This window comes from Hyperolius riggenbachi, chromosome 10 (assembly GCF_040937935.1).
Source record: "Hyperolius riggenbachi isolate aHypRig1 chromosome 10, aHypRig1.pri, whole genome shotgun sequence".
Classification (NCBI taxonomy): Eukaryota; Metazoa; Chordata; class Amphibia; order Anura; family Hyperoliidae; genus Hyperolius; species Hyperolius riggenbachi.
The window spans coordinates 213,058,296-213,080,447 of record NC_090655.1 but is presented as its reverse complement, the minus strand read 5'-3'; the positions used below and the strand labels follow the sequence as shown (position 1 = coordinate 213,080,447).

At 46.2% G+C, this 22,152-nt stretch overlaps 1 protein-coding gene across 2 annotated transcripts in view; it reads left to right on the top strand.

Moving 5' to 3' along the window:
- Nucleotides 1–22,152, top strand: part of LOC137534379 (zinc finger protein 585A-like) — a 178,093-nt gene that overhangs the window by 5,904 nt on the left and 150,037 nt on the right. For both annotated transcript variants that reach the window (XM_068255861.1, XM_068255860.1), the window contains exons 3-7: nucleotides 175–856; nucleotides 7,874–7,967; nucleotides 12,778–12,879; nucleotides 15,519–15,617; nucleotides 17,781–17,882. In XM_068255861.1, the coding sequence (XP_068111962.1) occupies nucleotides 175–856; nucleotides 7,874–7,967; nucleotides 12,778–12,879; nucleotides 15,519–15,617; nucleotides 17,781–17,882 (1,079 nt within the window). The remainder of the gene's footprint in view (nucleotides 1–174; nucleotides 857–7,873; nucleotides 7,968–12,777; nucleotides 12,880–15,518; nucleotides 15,618–17,780; nucleotides 17,883–22,152) is intronic.

The following is a 22,152-nucleotide window of genomic DNA, read 5'->3' as shown; positions in this document are numbered from 1 at the left end:
TTCCCTCTATAATCACAGGTTTGCTTTCAGAAGGTAATGCTGGGAGAGGAAAGAATTTACAGTGGGCAAACATTCACTAAATAATATCTAAATAAGTACTGTAAGATATAAGCAGTTTTAACCATTAAGTTACATTCAGTAAAGTTCCTCTTTAACTTTCTATGTTTATTACAGATGGACCCAACAGCAGAGATGTACAGGACCTCTTTATTCCTGGGATTCCACGCAGGAAGAGCAAACCATTCCTCACCATTATGACGTTGATCGAACCAGCAACAGTAACTCACTAGAGTGGTGTACAGGTCCTCTATATTCCCAGGATTGTAAACAGGAAGATCACACTATCTTACAGAATTGTATACAGGAAGATCACACCATCTTACAGAATTGTACACAGGAAGATCACACCGTCTCCCAGGATTGTACACAGGAAGATCACACCGTCTCACAGGATTGTACACAGGAAGATCACACCGTTTCACAGGATTGTACACAGGAAGCTCACACCGTCTCCCAGGATTGTATACAGGAAGCTCACACCGTCTCACAGGATTGTATACAGGAAGCTCACACCGTCTCCCAGGATTGTACACACGAAGATCACACCGTCTCCCAGGATTGTACACAGGAAGATCACATCGTCTCACAGGATTGTACACAGAAAGATCACACCGTCTCACAGGATTATACACAGGAAGATCACACCGTCTCACAGGATTGTACACAGGAAGATCACATCGTCTCACAGGATTGTACACAGGAAGATCACATCGTCTCACAGGATTGTACACAGAAAGATCACACCGTCTCACAGGATTATACACAGGAAGATCACACCATCTTCCAGGATTGTCAGGTAGGCAAAAGCAATGTTCACAGATACTATGTAACCTGCCACATAGTGGGCATATTAACCACTTGCCGACCGCACGCTTATACCGTGCGTCGGCAAAGTGGCAGCTGCAGGACCAGCGACGCAGTTCTGCGTCGTCGGCTGCAGGCTAATTAATCAGGAAGCAGCCGCTCGCGCGAGCGGCTGCTTCCTGTCAATTCACGGCGGGGGGCTCCGTGAATAGCCTGCGGGCCGCCGATCGCGGCTCGCAGGCTAAATGTAAACACAAGCGGAAATAATCCGCTTTGTTTACATTGTACGGCGCTGCTGCGCAGCAGCGCCGTAAGGCAGATCGGCGATCCCCGGCCAATCAGCAGCCGGGGATCGCTGCCATGTGACAGGGGACAGCCTGTCACTGGCTGCACAGGACGGATAGCGCCCTGTGCAGCGCGGATCACCGGGGGTGGACAGGTAGGAGAGGGAGGGGAGGAATTTCGCCGCGGAGGGGGGCTTTGAGGTGCCCCCCCCCCGCAACACCCAGCAGGCAGGAGCGATCAGACCCCCCCAGCACATCATCCCCCTAATGGGGAAAAAAGGGGGGCGATCTGGTCGCTCTGCCTGCACCCTGATCTGTGCTGGGGGCTGCACAGCCCACCCAGCACAGATCAGCTAAAACAGTGCTGGTCCTTAAGGGGGGGTAAAGGGTGGGTCCTCAAGTAGTTAAGAAAAAATTCCACTTTTGCTATGAAACTGCAATGATTACAAATTTACAGTGATTCTTGAAAGTGAACCCTTTAAAGTTTTTGGTCATTTTATATTGTCCACAACCTTTATAGATGGTCTTGAAACCTTTTTCAAGATTTTATTCAACTTTTTTGTGATGTTCTGAGACAACTCCTTTGTTTGAGCCATGATACACATCCACAAAAGTGTTCTATGTGTGCTCAGACTTTGCTGGTTCCCCGATCTTTAAAGTAAACCTAAAAGAGAAAAAAAGGACCCTAATTTGGGTACTTACCTTGGGAGAAGGAAGCCCCTTCCCCCATCACCCTCCATCTCGACGTTCCAGTGCTGAGAACCCCACTAGCCTGTCAACAAGAGCTTATCGACGAAGCTCACCTGCACTGGCACCGGTAGCTCACACCTACGGACTAGCACAGAACCGCTGCTTGGACTTGGCAGATAGAGCCAAGCCTGAGTGTCAATGAGCTGTCTACAATTTTGCAGTGCAAGCGAGCTCTATGGAATTTCAAGGTTCCCAGAGCTGAAACTGAGGAATGGGGAAAGCCTCTGGAGGGTTCAAAGGATTCCTTATTTCTTGGTAAGTCAGTGGTGTGGGCTGAGGGGGATAACTGGTGCCCAGAATCCCCCTCAGTGAGAAGGCTCCAAATTCAGCTCTGTGCGCCCTTGCCAGGGATCGGGTCAGAATCAGCCCACACACGCATTCGGCAACACTAAAGCTCACAGTAGCATCAGAAGTACAGCTCCCCAAATGTTTTGCAGCAGGAAGTTCTGCCCTCTTTCACTACCCCCCCTCCTCCTCCTCCTCGTGTGTCAAGATAGCAGCAGATGCATTGGCAGTCTCTTTAGCTGAGTTGCCCCAGCTGCTGACGCAGTGAGTTTGCTCTGCTGTGGAATTTGTATGTGTAGGAGTGGGCTGAGGGTTCAGAGTCTTTGTCATGCTCAGAGAAGGAACAGTCTGAGTGTAGGCAGATGGGCAGGGGGAATAGAAAGGAATAGTTCGCGTCATCAGCAGAAGCCATCACTAGCGGGAGCCATGCAGGAGAAGAGAGGTGTCCCTCGCTAGAATTGTGGATTAGGTGAGCCGCGCTGCTGCTAATTGTATTTACACACGGGGTGCGGAGGAGACATGAGGGGGTTGTGCAATGCATGGGGACAAAGGAGGACTCATGGGGGGCAGAGGAAGGCAAAAAGAGGACAAAGGGAGACAGGGGTGCCAAGGAGGACAGAAGGGGACAAAGGAGGACATACAGGGAGACCAAGAAGGAGCCCGATATTCTAATAGAGGTGCTTTTAGTCCAGTGTGTTTCTCAGAAAAGAAACTGTTATACTGTTCTGAAGAAGCAGGTAAGGCCTGTGAAATTTTGTACAGCAGGAGACATTGGCAGCGCTTCCAAACAGAGGCTGCACCCGAATTGACTACCTGCAATAGATGTGCAGAGCTCCACAATTGTGGACTACAATACACAACATGCATTCAAAACAGGTACAGCAACGGAGGACGTTAGCTTCAGGATAATTAATATGTGCACAAATTATTCCCTACTCGACTTCCCCACGGCGGTGACGGGTCCTCTCGGGGAAGACCTACCACTAGTCTAACGATAAAAACACGATTTTTTCCTAGTGCTGCTAGTCATAAAATGGTATACACATTTCTCAAACAGACATCAAACAAATGACAGCGCTCATAGGCTGCAACTGAATTGTAGACCAATAGAGGCATGCAGAGCTCCACAGGGCTAAATACATGATTTGCATCTGATTTGCATTCAAGGCATGTATTTAGCCCTATGGGGCTCTGCATGCCTCTGTTGGTCTACAATTCAGTTGCAGCCTATGAGCGCTGTCATTTGTTTAATGTCTGTTTAAAGGAATACTATCGATACCCAAGTGTTCTAAAATGACAGTGTGCAAATAATATCTAAGTAGCTGTGTAAACATTTTCCTACTTTTCATGTTAAATATCAGAGGCAAAAACTGTAATTTATTGAGGGTAGGATTTAGCTATATTGGGACAAATCAATTGCAGAAGGGGTGTCTGCTTAAATGCACAGCCAGAGTTGCATTTCAGACTACAGAAAGCAAATATCAAACATATCAAACTCTGAAAGCAAAAACAGTATGAAAAGCTGTGACAATTAGTTACATATCCTCTGCTCTCTTCAGACATGTCAGTCAGAAACACAGGACACAGGAGCTGCAGCTGTTGAGAGCTCTCTTCTCTGTCACACACAGAGCTACACATAGAGTTAACTGATCAAGTGTGAGGGGAATTTCCCCTCTCCTCATGGCTCAGTCAGCCGTCAGTTTTGGCATCAGTAAAGTTTGAAAGTATTTTAATAACAGTAAACAAAGAAGTTGCTACTAAAATGTATACACCAGTACTTAGCAGCACTTCCCAAACAATTCCTGTGTCAATTGAAAAAAATATGTGAATCGATAGTATTCCTTTAAAGAGACACTGAAGCGAGACTAAATCTCGCTTCAGCTCTCGTATATAGCAGGGGCATGTGTGCCCCTGCTAAAACGCCGCTATCCCGCGGCTTAACGGGGGTCCCTTCACCCCCAACCCACCCCCCGCAAAAGTTGGTCGCAGACTTGGTCGCTACATTTCTCTTCCTGGAGGCAGGGCTAACGGCGTATCGCCGCCTCTCCCCCGCCCCTCTCAGTGAAGGAAGACTGAGAGGGGCGGGGAAGAGGCGGAGATACGCGTCTGACAGACGCACGTGGGGCAGGGCTGCGGCGGTTAGCCCTGCCCCAATGCGGAAACGCTCCCCCGCATTACGGAGGGGATTTGGGGGGACAGGGACCCCCGTTAAGCCGCGGGATAGCGGCGTTTTAGCAGGGGCACACATGCCCCTGCTATATATGAGGTCTGAAGCAAGATCTATTCTCGCTTCAGACTCTCTTTAAGGCCTGTGAAATGCATCATCATTTGAGTCAAATAAATCTTTAAAATTCTATTCCTCAAGTGAGTTGAGACCACTTATTGTTTCATACAGCTTACCCCCTGGGGCACCACCTCCAACCTATTAAAGCCTTGAATAATTCTGTTTCTTTCTTTCTCTGATACTGTCACAAATCGTTCCAAACGGTTAATTTATAAACTGGTCGTTGTGATCAGATAGGGATAACTGAGGAGAATTGAGGATACTCCACCCTTAGTTTTAGCTGAGTTTTGGTGAGATGATGATATGGCTATTGTGAGCAACAAAAACAGTATTTTGATCTGCATTTTGTTGTTGCTGGCACTACAATATATTCACATCCGATCTGCTACCTGCTTTGGCAGAAAAGCTAGCGTCACCCATGGCAACATTACAGGGAATCTTTAGTGAAGTACTCAGTTCATATTTCATGCATACCTATGTAGAGGGAAAGCTCTGGATACCATAGAGCCTCTGCATCATTCCTCAGCCGGCCCCGGTTAAAACCATTCAATCTGCTAGGTCAAATAGCTCTTCAGCATTCCTCAGGCAGCCCTGGAGAATGACTTGGAGGAGGCAAGTGGTTCTGGAAACTGCCCAAGGAGAACCAAAGACCTAGAAGATCGAGATGGCGCATGACAAGACGGACCGGGAAGGCTCCATGATATAGTGCCTTACCTCTACATGGATATGTATGAAACCTGAAGTGAATTTTAAGGGCACTGACCAGAGTGTTTAATCCACCCTCCCCTCCCCCAGAGATCAGCAGTAGCTTTAAAGAGAATCTGTACTCTAATATTCTTACACTAAAAAGCATACCATTCTATTCCTTATTTTCTCCTGTGCCCCTCTGTGCTGTTTCTGCCACTCCCTGCTGCAATCCTGGCTTGTAATTAACAGTTTTAGGCAGTGTTTACACACAAACTAACCAGCTTGTAATAGGCTCACATAAACAGAGTGTGTGAGTCATACAGAGTGTGCAGGGGGCCTGCAGAGGGTGTGTATCGCTTCTAACCAATCACAAGCAGCCCTGCACATTCCACACACTCAAGCTTTAGCCCGACAGACACGACAGAGGAAAGTAGATAAGATTTAGTACAGAGACAGTGCAATCAGGAAAAGCTGCAGTAAGCCAGAGCACATTAGAACAGGCATAGGAACTTATAGGATAGAAGAAATAAGACTGAAAAATGTGTTACAGAGTCTCTTTAAAGAGTAACTGTCAGGCTGCAGAAGCTAATTTAAACCTATATTCTCCTGTGTTAAACAGTTTAGAAGAAAGCCCAAAAGCCATTAGTGAAGATAAAAATCTCAGTTACCTTTGATGTGTGCTTATCTTAAAGGCTGTTATAGACCCATAAGGACGCAAGCCGCATACTAAACTGCAAAGCATTCTGGGGCCCTCCCCTCGGCTGCTAATGAGACGTTACAGGAGCTTCTAATCAGTCCAGCGCGTAGCACTGATAAATCTCCGCGGCAGAGTACACTGCAGGAGTCAGCTATTGTTCCTAGCCACATGGCTCATTAATATTCACTGCACACTGTGTTGTTCAAGTAGGAGCTTATCTGTGATCAGGAAGCAGGCAGGACATGACGACACATTTGACAGAAAAACATGGAGCCTGCCATGAGCTGTCAGGAGCATCAATCTCTGCATATACTATATAAAAATTCTGTGAAATCCAAACGCGGACAGTGAAATGCATATGTAATGTAAGTACAGCCAATCTTTAGCTACTGATATATGTGTTTATTTTCTCTGAGACCTTATACCTAACAGCTCCTCTTTAAGCAATGCTCTTATGTATCACACCTCTCCTGCAGCGATCGTCTCCCCTCGCATTGTAGCCAGCCTCCTGTACTTTCATATACCTGGTTCCACCTTGAAGTCATCAAGCAGGGACACAGTACACATGATACAAGAGGCCGTCTTCAGTATAACCGAGGAGAGCGTTACAACCACCATGGGAACCGAGGAAGAAACATACTTACCCAACAATGCTTCCTGCTGCCAATCTCAGCAAGGGAGGGGGTTGAGGACACCACTTTACTACCAGGGAATGCCTTGGGGGGGGGGGGGGGTTAGGGCTAGACCACCTGGGACCACTATAAGTGGGGAGGGGTGACCACTAGACTGCCAGGGATCACTATGGGGAACCATTAGACAACCAGAGACCACTATAAGCAGGGAGGAGGACTCTAGACCCTAGGTTCTCAACACATAGTACACCTAAAGGTAATTGGGTTAGATTCAAGAGGTAGTTGAACTTGTTATAGTCTATCTACTACAGTAAGTTTAAGGACTAGAAATAATGATTAATCACATATAAATAGACCTGAATAAGTATTTCTGATCAATTATAACAATAGGGACTGTTTGAAAAATGTTTATTTATGGAGCACTCTTAAATACATATACAGCAAGTGGTATCTGATATGACATCATTCACAATAGGGAATACTAGGCAAACACCAGCCCTGATAATGGGGTACATGCTGTAATAATGTCGGGAAACGCCACTCTAGACTACACTTTTTGCTCAAATGCAAATAAAAGCTGAGAAATGTTTTTTTTTACACAATAATAATTCTTGTGCATCGTCTTATTAGCTTTTGGGAGACTCCTATGTCATTTCCCGTCAAAAAAATACTTGCTGCTTGAATAAAAGTAACTTTGCCAGGGGTATGAATAATTATGGACAGCACAGTATATGAAGGGGAGGGTGGGTGAGGTCTAGCTATAAGGGGGAAGAGGGGGCCACTAGATTACCAGGTTAAGCTGTGATGGAAGGGGGGACCACTAAGCCACCACGTAAAGCTATAAAGGGGAGGTGGATCATTATAATACCTGAAAGAATTATATGAAGGGGTGGGGGCCCGTTAGGTCCCAGGATAAACTACACTGGACCCCAGGGAAAGTGATAAAAAAAAGGGGGGATATTATTATCAAAATAATAATGTTTACATCACTAATGTGTATTATAGTGATAACGTTATTGCTGATTAAATAGGGACATAGCTAAAGCCCCATATGTAAGGGGATCTTTGGGAGATCAATGGACGATCCCCTTGACAACAGAGTAGAGTCAACGCTGCACAGCCTAGTCATCAGACTCCAGTCCAGCAACGGCGGGGGGTATGGGGGGTTGTGTGCAATGGGGCATATTACCATGGCCGGAAAAACAGGGAGAACACAGCCAACTTCAAGACCAGCATGTGTACGTAGCTTAAAACATCACAACTGCAAAAGGGAATCACCGGTGTAGGTGCGAAGTGGTTAAAAACACAGTACGAATCACTTGTTTTGAGATGGATCAGTGTTTACTTCTGACACTTAAATATTTCATAAATCTTCTCTGTTACCCTATAGGAGAACAATCTGATTGAAGTTAAAGTCGAGGATGAGGAAGAGATGTACAACAAGGCACCTGTAGCAGAGAAGATTCTGCCAGAGATCAGCATAGGTAAGGACACATTCTCCCAATTACTGCAGCAACAACCTCCCTCATTTTGGCTATAAGGGGATGTGAGGATGGTGCATACCCAGCAGGGAGAGCCATGAGATATCATTCCCTATTAAAAGTAATAGGAGGCAATTGTGTTTTTCATGGAGGAGTTAGGATCTTTTAGAACCTTTTAGAAAATAATGGGGAATCAGGTTATGCCCAGTAGGAGAGTCTGGAGTGATCAGTCCCTATTAGAAGCAATAGGGAGACAGTATTTGCCCAGTGGGGGTTTCAGGAGACATCAGCCCCTATTAGAAGTAATGGGGAGACAGTATATGCCCAGTGAGGGAGACAGGAGACATCAGCCTCTATTAGAAGTAATGGAGAGACAGTATGTGGCCAGTGGGAGAGTCTGGAGCGATCAGTCCCTATTAGAAGTAATGGGGAGACAGTACGTGCTCAGTGGGGGTTTCAGGAGACATCAGCCTCTATTAGAAGTAATGTGGAGACAGTATGTGACCAGCGGAGGAGTCAGGAGATATCAGCCGCTATTAGAAGTAATGGAGAGACAGTATGTGCCCAGTGGGGGAGTCAGGAGACATCAGCCCCTATTAGAAGTAATGGGGAGACAGTATATGCCCAGTGAGGGAGTCAGCAGACATCAGCCCCTATTAGAAGTAATGGGGAGACAGTATGTGGCCAGTCTGGGAGTCAGGAGATATCAGTCCCTATTAGAAGTAATTGGAAGACAGTATGTGCCCAGTGGGGTAGTCAGGAGACATCAGCCCCTATTAGAAGTAATGGAGAGACAGTATGTGCCCAGTGGGGGAGTCAGGAGGCGGTGGCATCTGCTTCTACATCAGCTCCTCATGGTGCCCCACCTCGACGATACTCGACAGGAAGTGTTCTCCGGACCTGGAACTACTACTAATTAACTGCAGACCGCCTTACTCACCACGGGGGTTTTCCTCTTATGTCTTTGCTGGAGTGTACATCCCCCCCGATGCCGACGTCAAATCAGCCCTACTGACCCTAAGCGAGACCATCTCGCAGTGGGAGACGTCCCTGCCGGACTCCCTGTTCATCGTGGTGGGTGATTTCAACAGAGCCAACCTGCGCCAGGAGATGCCACGCTATCACCAGCATGGAGCTTGCCCCACCAGGGGCCAGAACATCCTAGACCATTGCTACACGGCACTGAAGGATGGATACAAGGCGGCTCCATGGGCAGCCCTGGGTTCCTCTGATCACTGCCTCATCCACCTTATCCCTACCTACAGGAGGCGCCTAGAATCAGCCAAACCGATCATTAAGTCTACTAAGGTGTGGTCAAATGAGGCCAAACTGAAACTTCAGGCCTGCTTCGAATGCACCGACTGGAAGTCCCTGGAAGCGGCAGACCTGGATGAATGGGCAGATAACGTTGCCTCATACATCAGTTTCTGCGAGGACTCGTGTGTACCAACGAAATCCTTCAAGGTGTACCCGAATAACAAGCCGTGGTTCACCAACAAGCTACGGCAACTGCGGAGGCAGAAGGAGGCTGCACACAAGTCCGGCAACCAGGAGGACTATAGGAAGGCAAGAAACGACCTTAAGCGGGAGCTCGGAGCAGCCAAGAAGGAGTATGCCGAGAAAATCAAACTCAACCTGCGCTCAAACGACTCTCGCGCGGTATGGAAGGGGCTGAAGGTCGCCACAAACTACAAGCCCCAAACCTAGCATGCAACACCCAGCCCGATACTAGCAGAAGAACTCAGCAGATTCTACTGCAGGTTTGAGAAACAGGAAGAACCGGAGGAGAACCAGGTACCAGCTATCCCACCTCCATGCCCTGCCAACACCGCCCTGAGACTGCCCTCTCCCACGGTGATGAGCGAAGCCGATGTCCTGCGCCTCCTATCAACCTTAAATGCCAGGAAAGCCCCCGGCCCCGATGGAGTATCTCCAGCTTGCCTGAAAACCTGCTGTAGGCAGCTTGCTCCTATCCTCTTTGCTATCTTCACCAAGTCCTTAGGGGAAGGCAAGGTCCCGGCGTGCTTCAAGAAGTCCACCATCATACCTGTGCCTAAGAAACAGGGGGTCACCGAACTGAACAACTTTAGGCCCGTGGCCCTGACATCCGTCGTCATGAAAACCATGGAGCGCGCAGTCCTGGCCCACCTCAAGCTCTCCACGTCGCCACTCCTAGACCCATTTCAGTTTTGCATACAGAGCAAACAGGTCCACTGATGACGCGATCAATATCTGCCTAGAGCTCATCAACGACCACCTTGATAATCCAGACACTTATGCTAGAATACTACTTCTGGACTTCAGCTCGGCCTTTAACACCATCTGTCCACGTATTCTCCAACGGGTCCTAGCTGCACTTGGAGTCCATCCGAATCTACGACTCTGGATCACGGACTTTCTTACCAACAGGTCCCAAGTCGTCAGACTGGGCGATATCCACTCTCAAGCTGCGACCACGAACACAGGAGCTCCTCAAGGCTGCGTACTGTCACCACTGCTGTTCTCCCTCTACACGAACAACTGCAGGTCCGAGGCAGACTCTGTCAAGGTTATCAAGTTTGCTGATGATACCACCATCATTGGCCTTGTCACCAAGGATGATGTCCAGGAGTACCGTCAGCAGGTGGAGAGAATCTGCAATTGGAGCAAGGAGAACAGGCTCGTGCTTAACACCGCAAAGACCGTGGAGTTAATAATCGACTTCAGGAAGGCTGCTCCCACCCCACCCCCAATTTACATTGACGGCGAGGAGGTAACCAGAGTGCCCTGCGCCCGGCTTCTAGGCACTATCATCTCCAGTGGCCTCAGCTGGAAGCCCAACATCACTGCCACCCAACGTAAAGCTTAGCAGAGACTCTTCTTCCTCCGCCAGCTGAGAAAGTTCGGTATGACTCAAGAAATTCAAACCAACTTTTACTCCGCCACCATTGAGTCGATCCTCTGCTCTTCCATCTTGGTGTGGTATGCGGGCGCCACTGTCAATGATAGGGACAAACTACAGAGGGTCATCAGGTCAGCAGAGAGGATCATTGGGTGCCCCCTCCCCTCACTTGCCCTACTACACAGCAAAAGACTAAAAACCAGGGCACTGAAGATTGCAAATGACTCCTCACACCCTGGCCACCGCTACTTCAGCATTCTGCCCTTGGGACGGAGACTACGAGCCATCTCCACTAAAACCACGAGACATAGGAACTCGTTCTTCCCCTCGGCAGTCAATCTCCTAAACTCTCTTCACGTCCTACCATCAAAGCGAGCGTCAACGAGCGGCGAGGCCGGCAGCGCTACGGCTGCACAGCCAACCAGCCCACAAGACTAACTGACTATTAACATTGTAGGGACACGCTGGGACTGATGTCTTTTTACAATGTTGTGTTAATCTGATTTTGCCTTCTATGCACTCTCTTTCCTTCCTTCTCTTTCTATGCACTCTTCCGGAGCCACTGTACTGTACTGTATTGTATTGTGCCAAAAACAATTCCGGGCATGTCCCCTCCTGCTTGGCGAAATAAATAGATTCTGATTCTGAGGAGACATCAGCCCCTATTAGAAGTAATGGGGAGACAGTATGTGGCCAGTGGGGGAGTCAGGAGACATCATTCCCTATTAGAAGTAATGGAGAGACAGTATGTGCCCAGTGGGGGAGTCAGGAGACATCAGCCCCTATTAAAAGTAATGGGGAGACAGTATGTGGCCAGTGAGGGAGACAGGAGACATCAGCCTCTATTAGAAGTAATGGGGAGACAGTGTGTGACCAGTGGGAGAGTCAGGAGACATCAGCCTCTATTAGAAGTAATGTGGAGACAATATGTGCCCAGTGGGGGAGTCAGACATCAACCCCTATTAGAGGTCATGGGGAGACAGTATGTGGCCAGTGAGGGAGACAGGAGACATCAGCACCTATTAGAAGTGATGGGGAGAGTATGTTCCCCATGGAGGAGTCGGGAGACATCAGCCCCTATTAGAAGTAATGGGGAGACAGTGTGTGGCCAGTGAGGGAGTCAGGAGACAGTAAAACATTCAACCTACTTTGTAAATGTTTAAATATTAAAAAAAAACAAAACCCTGGGGCACTTTAAAAAGTCATTTTTAGGAGTAGGAGGATAAATATAATTGTTTATCTTATCAGTTTATTTTCACCTCGAGTTCACTTTAATAATCACTCCATCTTCGCTACTTCATCTGTTGTCTTTCCATCTCAAGGGGGCATGAGGTACAAAGGGGGCATAATCCACAAGATGCCCCTTCAGCATGGATGCACCAGGTTTCGTATATATATATCTTTTCCCCTGGTTTTTGTCCTCTAAACCTTGGTGCGTCTTATAGTCAGGAGTGTCTTATAGTCCGAGAAATACGGTAAATATAATATGCACTCCCTGAGCTTTTACTCTGCACAAGGTATGGCTGGTGGGAGGTCTGGCTATGGGGGGGAAGGTTTGTAACTGGTCATGACGCGGGGTGAGCCCACCACAATACTTCTAGGGTGCCTGGGCCACTGAAGTTACACCCATGAATGAGGAGCAGCCCCCATAGGTAAGTAATTCCTAACACCCCACCCTCACTCCCAATGGCACACTCTATTATGGACTTCCCATAAGGGAAGGTTCACTTTGTATATTTTCAAATTAAGGTGTACGGGTCCTTTTATCAGTGATATAGTGATCATGAATAATGCCACCTGAAACAATCACAGAACATAGTTTTGTGTATCCATGATCCATAACGTGTACATACTGTAGGTCTCCCTGATACACACATTGGTGTGTCTCATATGTCTCAGCACAGGGGGTGACACCATTATCTTTATTCACAGCCTCCAGGGACACCACCCTGGCTCAGATGTCAAATGTCAAAGCTGAGGAAGAGACAGTTATGAAGATTAAGGAAGAAGAAATCCCTATGGAGATCAGCATGTGTGAGTAGCCCTGTAGTATGTAATTAAAAAAAAAAACCTTCTGGAGAGTTGGTTTACTTACAGCAGAGTCTTCTTTCATAGTTGAGCAGACATAAGTACCACAAGACAACCTCCAACTCTCACCTACAAATGTAAAATGTCATATTATTTATTATTATTCTGATTATTCTTTATTTATAAAGCGCCAACATATTCCATTTACCCCATTCTTAAACCACTTCAGGACCATAGGCTTACAGCCCCCTAGTGACCAGGCTATTTGTTACAAATTAGTGCTCTGCAGCTTTAAAAGCTTTAAAGAACAAGCGACATCCATGCTAACCTAGAAATAAAAAACACATATATAAGTAGATAAATACTACTTCTACTTACATACCAGATGTATTGCGCTATCCACATAATGATTCCTGTGAATTTTATAAAGGAAAAGTAGAAAATCCTATTCTAGGCAGTGGCCATCTTGCCAAGCTAATGATGACATCATATCCTCCCTGACTCTTGTTCCCCCTCCCCCCTCTCCCTTCTTTTGCTCATTGTGTATTAATTAGCTGCCCTCCTCCCAGAGTCTTCAGACACTCCCACTGAGGTGTATACCAACAACTGCACTGCCTTTTTTTTATTTACACATCCAATCACTGAGTCACCTCAGCCTTGCTTGTAAAAAACAAGTAATCGGAAGGTGTTTCTGAGGCAGGGAAATAAATGGAAGAGGAGGAATATATTATGGATAAAAAGAACTCCCAGCATTCAACTCTTTGGCACTAGGGCCAGTGCTCCTAAAGTATGTGATAATTACAAACCATAACAGCAGAAAAAGTTTTGCAAGTTTTGAATGCAGGATTAGCATCTTTATCACTTAATACACTCAGACCAGTTGCTTTTGAAATTTGATTTTTATGGTGACCATACCGCTTTAAAAGCTGGCTGCAGAGCCATACTACTGAGCACACAAATTAATATCCCCCCTCCCTTTTCTGCCCAACTACAGAGCTTTCTGTAGGTGGGCTCTGATTGCTGCTGGTATGTTTGTTTTTTTTTTTTTTATTTATTTGTATTTTTTTTTTATTTTTTTTTTATAAATGTTAGTGTTTTTTTTTTATTTATTTTTACTATGCTCCTCCCTCCCCCCGCCAGCCAATCAGAGCTATCCTCTCTCATACGCATCAGCCATTTTAAGGAGTAGGAGGATAAATATAATTGCTTATCTCATCAGTTTATTTTCACCTAGGGTTCACTTTAAAGAGCAGCTGTTAGGTATAAGGTCTCAGAGAAAATAAACACATATATCAGTAGCTAAAGATTGGCTGTACTTACATTACATATGCATTTCACTGTCCACGTTTGGATTTCACAGAATTTGTATATAGTATATGCAGAGATAGATGCTCCTGACAGCTCATGGCAGGCTCCATGTTTTTCCGTCAAATGTGTCGTCATGTCCTGCCTGCTTCCTGATCACAGAAAAGCTGGTACTGAATAACACAGTGTGCAGTGAATATTAATGAGCCATGTGGCTAGGAACAATAGCTGACTCCTGCAGTGTACTCTGCCCGGAGATTTATCAGTGCTACGCACTGGACTGATTACAAGCTGCTGTAACGTCTCATTAGCAGCCGAGGGGAGGGCCCCAGAATGCTTTGCAGTATAGTATGCGGCTTGCGTCCTCTTGGGTCTAACAGCTTTTCTGATAAGCACACATCAAAGGTAAGAGTGATTTTTATCTTCACTAATGCCTTTTTGGCTTCCTTCTAAACTGTTTAACACAGGAGAATAGAGGTTTAAATTAGTTTCTGCAGCCTGACAGTTACTCTTTAATCACGTCCTTGTCCGCTGCGGCTCCAGCCGCAGGGATGCGAGATTCACACCCATGCAGTCTGCAAGGCTGTGGGAGGAAGCCCACGATCGCGATGGTCCCGGAAACGGGGGAGATTGGTAGTAGGGGACAAAAGTCCCCTGAGCCAATCTGTGCTTGTCTGCCGAGAATGATCAGTGATCGTTCTGAAATGCTGTCGTGGCTCTGCCTCCCACTCGCTTGTTTCCGCCGCTCCCGCCGCCGATCATGAGATGAAAGAATGGGAACAAACCTAGCCCATGCTGCATCAGATGTCCTCCCCCTCTGGGCAGCAGCATGTTGTATGCTCAGATCCGTTGGCTTCTGTTTAATGTCCTCTGGAACCTTAGGGGGGCCAGTATAATGAAAGCAGCTTTTACTCTGCACAAGGTGTGGCAGTGGAGGGGTCCGGCTATGGGGGTAAGCGTTGTGACTGGTCATGAAGCGGTGTGGGCCCGCCACAGTACTTCTGCTGGGGGGCCCGGGCTACCGAAGTTAAACCCATGAATGAGGAGCATTCCCCATAGGTAACTAATGCCAGTTGCCCTGCCCTCACTCCCAATGGCACACTCTAGTACGAACCTCCCATAAAGGGACGTTCACTTTATATATTTCCATATTTAGGTGTACAGGTCCCCTTATTAATGATATAGTGATCATGAATAATGCCACCTGAAACTATTACAGAACATGGTTTTGTGTATCCATGATCTATAACTTGTACATACTGTAGGTCTCCCCCGATACACACATTGGTGTTGCTCATACTTCTCAACACAGGGGGTGACACCATTATCTTTATTCACAGCCTCCAGGGACACCACCCTGGCTCAGATTGATGTCAAAGTTGAGGAAGTGACAGTTATGAAGATTAAAGAAGAAGAAGTTCCTATGGAGATCAGCATGTGTGAGTAGCCCTGAGCTATGTAATAAAAAAAAAAAACATTCTGGAGAGTTGGTTTACTTACAGCAGAGTCTTCTTTCATAGTTGAGCAGACATAAGTACCACAATGCAATGCAACCTCCAACTCTCAGATACAGATGTAAAATGTCATATTAACCCATTTTTTAATAATAACTCCATCTTCATTACTTCATCTGTTGTTCTTTCCATCTCTTAAAGGGAACCTTAACTGAATGGGGGTGAAGAGTTTCACTTACCTGGGGCTATTACCAGCGCCCTGCAGCAGTCCTGTGCCCTCAGAGCCGCTCTGGAATCCTCCGGTCCTGAGCTGTCACTTAGTTTCGTTTTTGACGACTCACCAGTCGGCCGGCCGCCATGCGTATTAGTGGATGCATTCCCTACTGCAATTAGCGCTGTTGCGGACCGCAGCGCGTACAAAAATACACGTTGCCGCATTCCGCACGTGTAGATATGCGTATTTTTGTACGCGTTGCGGTCCGGGGTTGCGGGACCGGAGGATTCCAGAGCAGCTCCGAGGGCACAGGACTGCTGCAGGGGGCTGGTAATAGCCCCAGGTAATTGAAACTTTTTAAACTCCGTTCAGTTAAAGAGACTCTGTAACATTAAAAAGATCCCCTGGGGGGTACTCACCTTGGGTGGGGGAAGCCTCCGGATCCTAATGAGGCTTCCCACGCCGTCCTCTGTCCCACGGGGGTCTCGCCGCAGCCCTCCGAACAGCTGGCGACTGTGCCGACTGTCAGTTCAATATTTACCTTTGCAGGCTCCAGCGGGGGCGCTGTGGCGGCTTTCCGTTCCGAACTACACGGAAATACCCGATCTCATTCGGGTCCGCTCTACTGCGCAGGCGCAGGAAACTTGCGCCTGCGCAGTAGAGCAGATCCGACGGCGATCGGGTATTTCCGTGTAGTTCGGAGCCGACAGCCGTCAGAGCGCCTGCGCAGGAGCCAGGAAGGTAAATATTGACGTCACCGCTGCACGGACTCCACGGAGGGCTGCAGCGAGACCCCTGACGGATGGAGGACGGCGTGGGAAGCCTCATTAGGATCCGGAGGCTTCCCCCACCCGAGGTGAGTACCTCCCAGGGGATCTTTTCATGTTACAGATCCTCTTTAAGGTTCCCTTTAAAGTCTGCTTAGTCTCTATTGCATCTAATTTCCTCCTTCAGTGGAAATTTGTACTGAAACAACATTTGCCTAGTCCGGAAAACTGGAGACATTGGACCCTAATAGAAGTAATGTGGAGACAGTATGTGGCCAGTGGGGGAGTCAGGAGCCATCAGCCTCAATTAGAAGTAATGGGGAGGCAGTATGTGCCCTGTGGGGGAGTCAGGAGACATCAGCCCCTATTAGATGTAATGGGGAGACAGTATGTGGCCATTGGGGGAGTCAGGAGACATCAGTCCCTATTAGAAGTAATGGGGAGACAGCATGTGCCTAGTTGGGAGACATCAGCCACTATTATGATCAATGGAGAGACAGTATGTGCCTGGTGGGGGAGTCAGGATCCCTCAATGCTCAGACCGTATGTGCTTACTGAGAATAAATAGCCAGTCAGCCTCTGTTAGAAGGTACTGGAAGATTGTATGGAGAGGTTTTATCAAAATAGGTGCAAAAAAAACCAAAACTGGAGCACAAGTGGAGCAGTTGCCTACAGCAGCCACTGTGATTGGTTGCTCAGGCCAAGGGCTACTGCTGGAGAAGCAGTATGTGACTAGTAGGAGAGTTGGAAATCATCAGACTTCATTGGAATTAGTATGAGCCCAGTGGGGAAGTTAGAACTTGGAAGCTCCTTGCATGCTGGGTACACACGATGCGTTTCTGCCACTAAATTCTCCACTCAATCGTTTTTGCCGCTTGATTCCTCGCTCGCTGGTTTGTCTCATCTTCCGCTCATTTTTCTTATCTTTTTCCATTCACTTCTGAGAGAAATCGAGCGGCAAAACGATCGAATGTGAGATCGGACATTTCGGAAATTATCTATTGAACCATCTCTCTACTGCAGAAACGCATTGTGTATTCCCAGCAATAGATTCTAAAGGTTTTCCTGAAATCAAGTCATTGTGTCTTGTCACATGGGCAGATCTGCTTGCTTGATGTTTCTTATACGTCTCAGCACAGGTGCCATAACTCTTCTCTGTATTCACAGACATGGGATACACCAAAGAGACTCAGAGAGATGTCAAAGTTGAGGAGGAAGGAGGGCCTGACGGGGTTAAGGAAGAGGAAATCCCTTCAGAGATTGCCACAGGTGAGGAATAAACACTAAATCCAGTTGGAATTTCTCCTTGTTCAGTCATGAGAAGAAATCAAGAGCCATTATCCCCAATTAGAAATACAGTAAAATCCCTCTATAGTAAACTCCAAGGGACCAGGCAAAGTACTTTACTATATCAGAAATTATCATACTAATACACAGCAAACATATAGTACTATATCTTAATTCAGTAAGGTTAGTATATTCAGAATTGGCGCTGGTGGGTGTGTTCTAAAAGCTGCGTGTCAGACAGGGATCCCTTTAACCTTGCAAATTGAATGTAAACATAAAAAAGACTGTTCCAGGTGCTAACTCAATAGTTAAAAAGAAACTACTTTATTTTGCACACTTGTCAATAATCATCAGATACATATAGGACTGAATAAAATCACTCTCATCTCACACATCCATTCACTGCCTAATAAAAGGGCCCTTCTATCTAATCAGTCCCAAAAAATCCAAAAAAGCGTAATTTATACTGGTATCCGGGTTTAATTATATAGGCTCTTAAAATCACAAAGGATTTTTATTGGTAATAGTCCCAAAAAAGGAATAGACTGGGTTCAGATACAATAATATGCCGCTTTCGCCATTATAAAAAAATCCTGTAAATCTAATAAAACTTCAAAACAGTGCCTTCTATAAGCTAGAGTGTCTCTCTCCTCTTTGCGTACAAGGCACTGTGGTGTATACGCCACAGGTTTCGGATCTTTATAACTTACAGTTCGACGTTATTCAGTCTCACCGCTCCTTTGATGATCCTGCAATTCCCCGCCTGTTATATATTGGCTTCACAGCCAGATCTTTGTAATCCTACGCGGTCCGTCCGCCGCCTCCCAGCTCTCGCAGAGGCTGTCAGTTCCAGAGTATAGTTCTCCGTACTTCCGCTTTGCTGGTTCCGGTCAGCTTCTTTTATTTGGGTGACGTCACCACTGGGGTTTGGAACTGTCTCACAAACGGCTGCTGCGCTCTGCAGCCAATTGATTCCAAAAACCCTACACTCCTTTACCGATCGTATAAATCAATCGCGTAGTAGCCCCATATATCAACCTCGACATGTTTCAACCAATTAAACGTTGGTCTTCCTCAGGAGGTTATAAAAGGGAACTATACTCTGGAACTAACAGTCTCTGCGAGAGTTGGGAGGGCCGTGCAGGATCACAAAGATCCGGCTGTGAAGCCAATGTATGACAAACATGCGGGGAATTGGAGGATCATCAAAGGAACGGTGATACTGAATAACGGCGAACTGTAAGTTTTATTTTTTATAATCCACGCAGGTCAAGAGTAGTGTGCAGATAGCTAGCAGGCTACAAGTGGCTGCAAGCCTGCCCACTGACCACGGCTCCTGGGTCTCCGACGAATGTATGATGCATGTTCCTGTCCACTTTCCACTATAGCTGGATACAGAATACCGCAGGGGTCAGAAAACAGGTTTACTATAACAGAAGTTCTATTATATCTGTGTTTACTATACCAGACATTACTTCCATATACTTATAATGGTGCTGGGCCAGGACCTGGACATTTAGTTTGCTATACCCAAAGTTTTACTATATCACAGTATACTATAACGAGATGTACTGTAATAGGCAAACCTATGTGCTCAATTGATGAATGGCTGCAAAAAGATAGGAAGGATGCACTCCTTGTGTTCAAAACTATAAAATAGATCCTTGCCTTTCAATGCAGAAAGCAGCTCACTTTGTTATATGCTTCCAAGGCTACTGTGTGGCCACGCTGCAGGAAGAGGAGCTGCGTGGCCCCGATTTGATTAGCAACAATGCCTTCGTCATTAATCTTCCCAGGGGGGGGGGGGGGAGGGGGCGTGCTCAGTGACAGGGACATCAGAGCACCGAGGAAAGCCTCAATAAGATCCTGAGGCTTCCCTCTCTTTAGGTAAGTATCTCATTTTAAACCAGAGTTTCGGCTTGGGTACACTTTAAAGAGACACTGAGGCGAAAAAAAATATATGATATAATGAATTGGTTGTGTACTATGAATAATTACTAGAAGATTAGCAGCAAAGAAAATATTCTCATATTTTTATTTTCAGGTATATAGTGTTTTTTCTAACATTGCATTATTCTATAATATGTGCAGATTACACAACACTCAGCATTCAAAATGAGTCTTTCAGAGCAGTCTGTGAAGTAATGAACTCTCCTCTAGCAGAGAAAAAGTAAACAGTTCAATTACAGTTGAGATAATAAAAGTCAGATAACAGCCCTCTCCACGACTACGTTAGTCGGAGAGCTTAATAGCTTTTTGCATAGAGATAATAACTGGAGTTTCTCAACTCTTCCTGTACTGGAAACAATTAGACTGATGTATCTGATCTTAATGTTTTTTTTCTTAGCTGTACTACACATACAAATCATAATATCATCATTTTTTTTCGCTTCAGTGTCTCTTTAAAGAAAACCTGGAACGAGAAAAACCTCCCCTGGGGGGTACTCACTTCGGGTGGGGGAAGCCTTCGGATCCTATTGAGGCTTCCCCTGTCCTCCTCGGTCTCACGGCGGCAGAGATAAAGCTCCCCAAACAGCGGGGATGTAAATATTTCCCTTCCCGGCTCCAGCGCAGGCGCAGTATCGGCTCTCTGCCTCTGAGACAGGCGGAAATAGCTGGTCGCTGTTGGGCCACTCTACTACGCAGGCGCAAGTCGCCTGCGCAGTAGAGCGGACCCAACGGAGATTGGCTGTTTTCGCCTATCTCCGTGCAGAGAGCCACAACCGCTGGAGCCAGGAAAGGTAAATAAATCAGCGCTAATCAGCGCTTGTTAGGCTTGTCGGGGGAGGATTCCGGTACACTTCGGGGGAGCCAGTGCTGGACTGCCTGCAGCTACTTCGGAGTGGGAAGCCTCATTGGGACCCTGAGGCTTCCCCCTCCCGAGGTGAGTACCCCCCAGGGGGAACTTTTTTGTTGTTACAGATTCTCTTTAAGGCAGAGATGGTGCACGGCAGCACGGTGGCGTAGTGATTAGCTCTCTCGCCTTGCAGCGCTGGGTCCCTGGTTCGAATCCCAGCCAGGGCACTATCTGCAAAGAGTTTGTATGTTCTCTCCGTGTCTGCGTGGGTTTCCTCCGGGCACTCCGGTTTCCTCCCACATGCCAAAAACATACAGATAAGTTAATTGGCTCCCTCTAAAAATTGGCCCTAGACTTTAGTACTTACACTACATAATATAGACATATGGCAATGGTAGGGATTAGATTGTGAACTCCTTTGAGGGACAGTTAGTGACAAGATATATATATATATATATATATATATATATATATACACTGTACAGCGCTGCGTAATATGTCGGCGCTATATAAATACTAAATAATAATAATAAATACTGGGATTCTTAGTAATGGGAAGCTTAGAAAAGTAGTAGCAGCAGGGTAGCTCAACCTGTTGGAGCGTCACCCAGAGTTTCACGTCAGGACTAGTTTTTGAGTTCAAGTCACAGGGTTTCCATAAATAAAGTAAATTATTATAAAATACAATTAATTAGCCATAAAAGTGGAGTTCTTAACCAGTTAAGCCTATATATCCGTCCAGCCAGAGCCGCTTAGCGGTGTTGCCGCGGGTGTGCGCTCGTTCCCGGTGGCTGTTACAGGTGATCGATTGGTGAAGGGGAACGAGTATTCCCCCGAGCCAAGCCCCTGTGAATGAATCAACATGCCTCGAATCACAAGGCAAATTGATTCATAAAAGTGTAGTAAAACATACGGGTAAATAAATAAATCATACACTTCCTGGTAACTTCCAGGAGAGTGTACAAGGCCAAAATAATTGCATTTAATAATTATAAAAGTGACAATGAAGTGAAAAAAAAAAAACTTTTGATGTAATGATTTGTATGTGTAGTACTGATAATTAATAGAACATTAGTAGCAAAGAAAATAGTCCCATATATTAATTTTTAGATATATACCCTTTTTTGTAACCTTGCATAATTCTCTAATATTTGCAATTATAAGCCACACTCTGTATTTTAAACTACACGGGTTGGAAAAATGATGGAAACACCTTGAAAATCAACAAAATATATTTTAATATGGTGTAGGTCCACCTTTTGCGGCAATTACAGCCTCAATCCTCCGACGTATTGATTCATACAAATTGGGAATTGTTTCCCAATTGTTAGCCCATTCTTCAGTCAAAACACCCTCCAGTTCTTTTAGAGATGATGGCGGCGGAAATCGACTTCTTACTTGAATCTCTAATATCGACCATAAATGCTCAATAATGTTGAGGTCTGGGGATTGTGG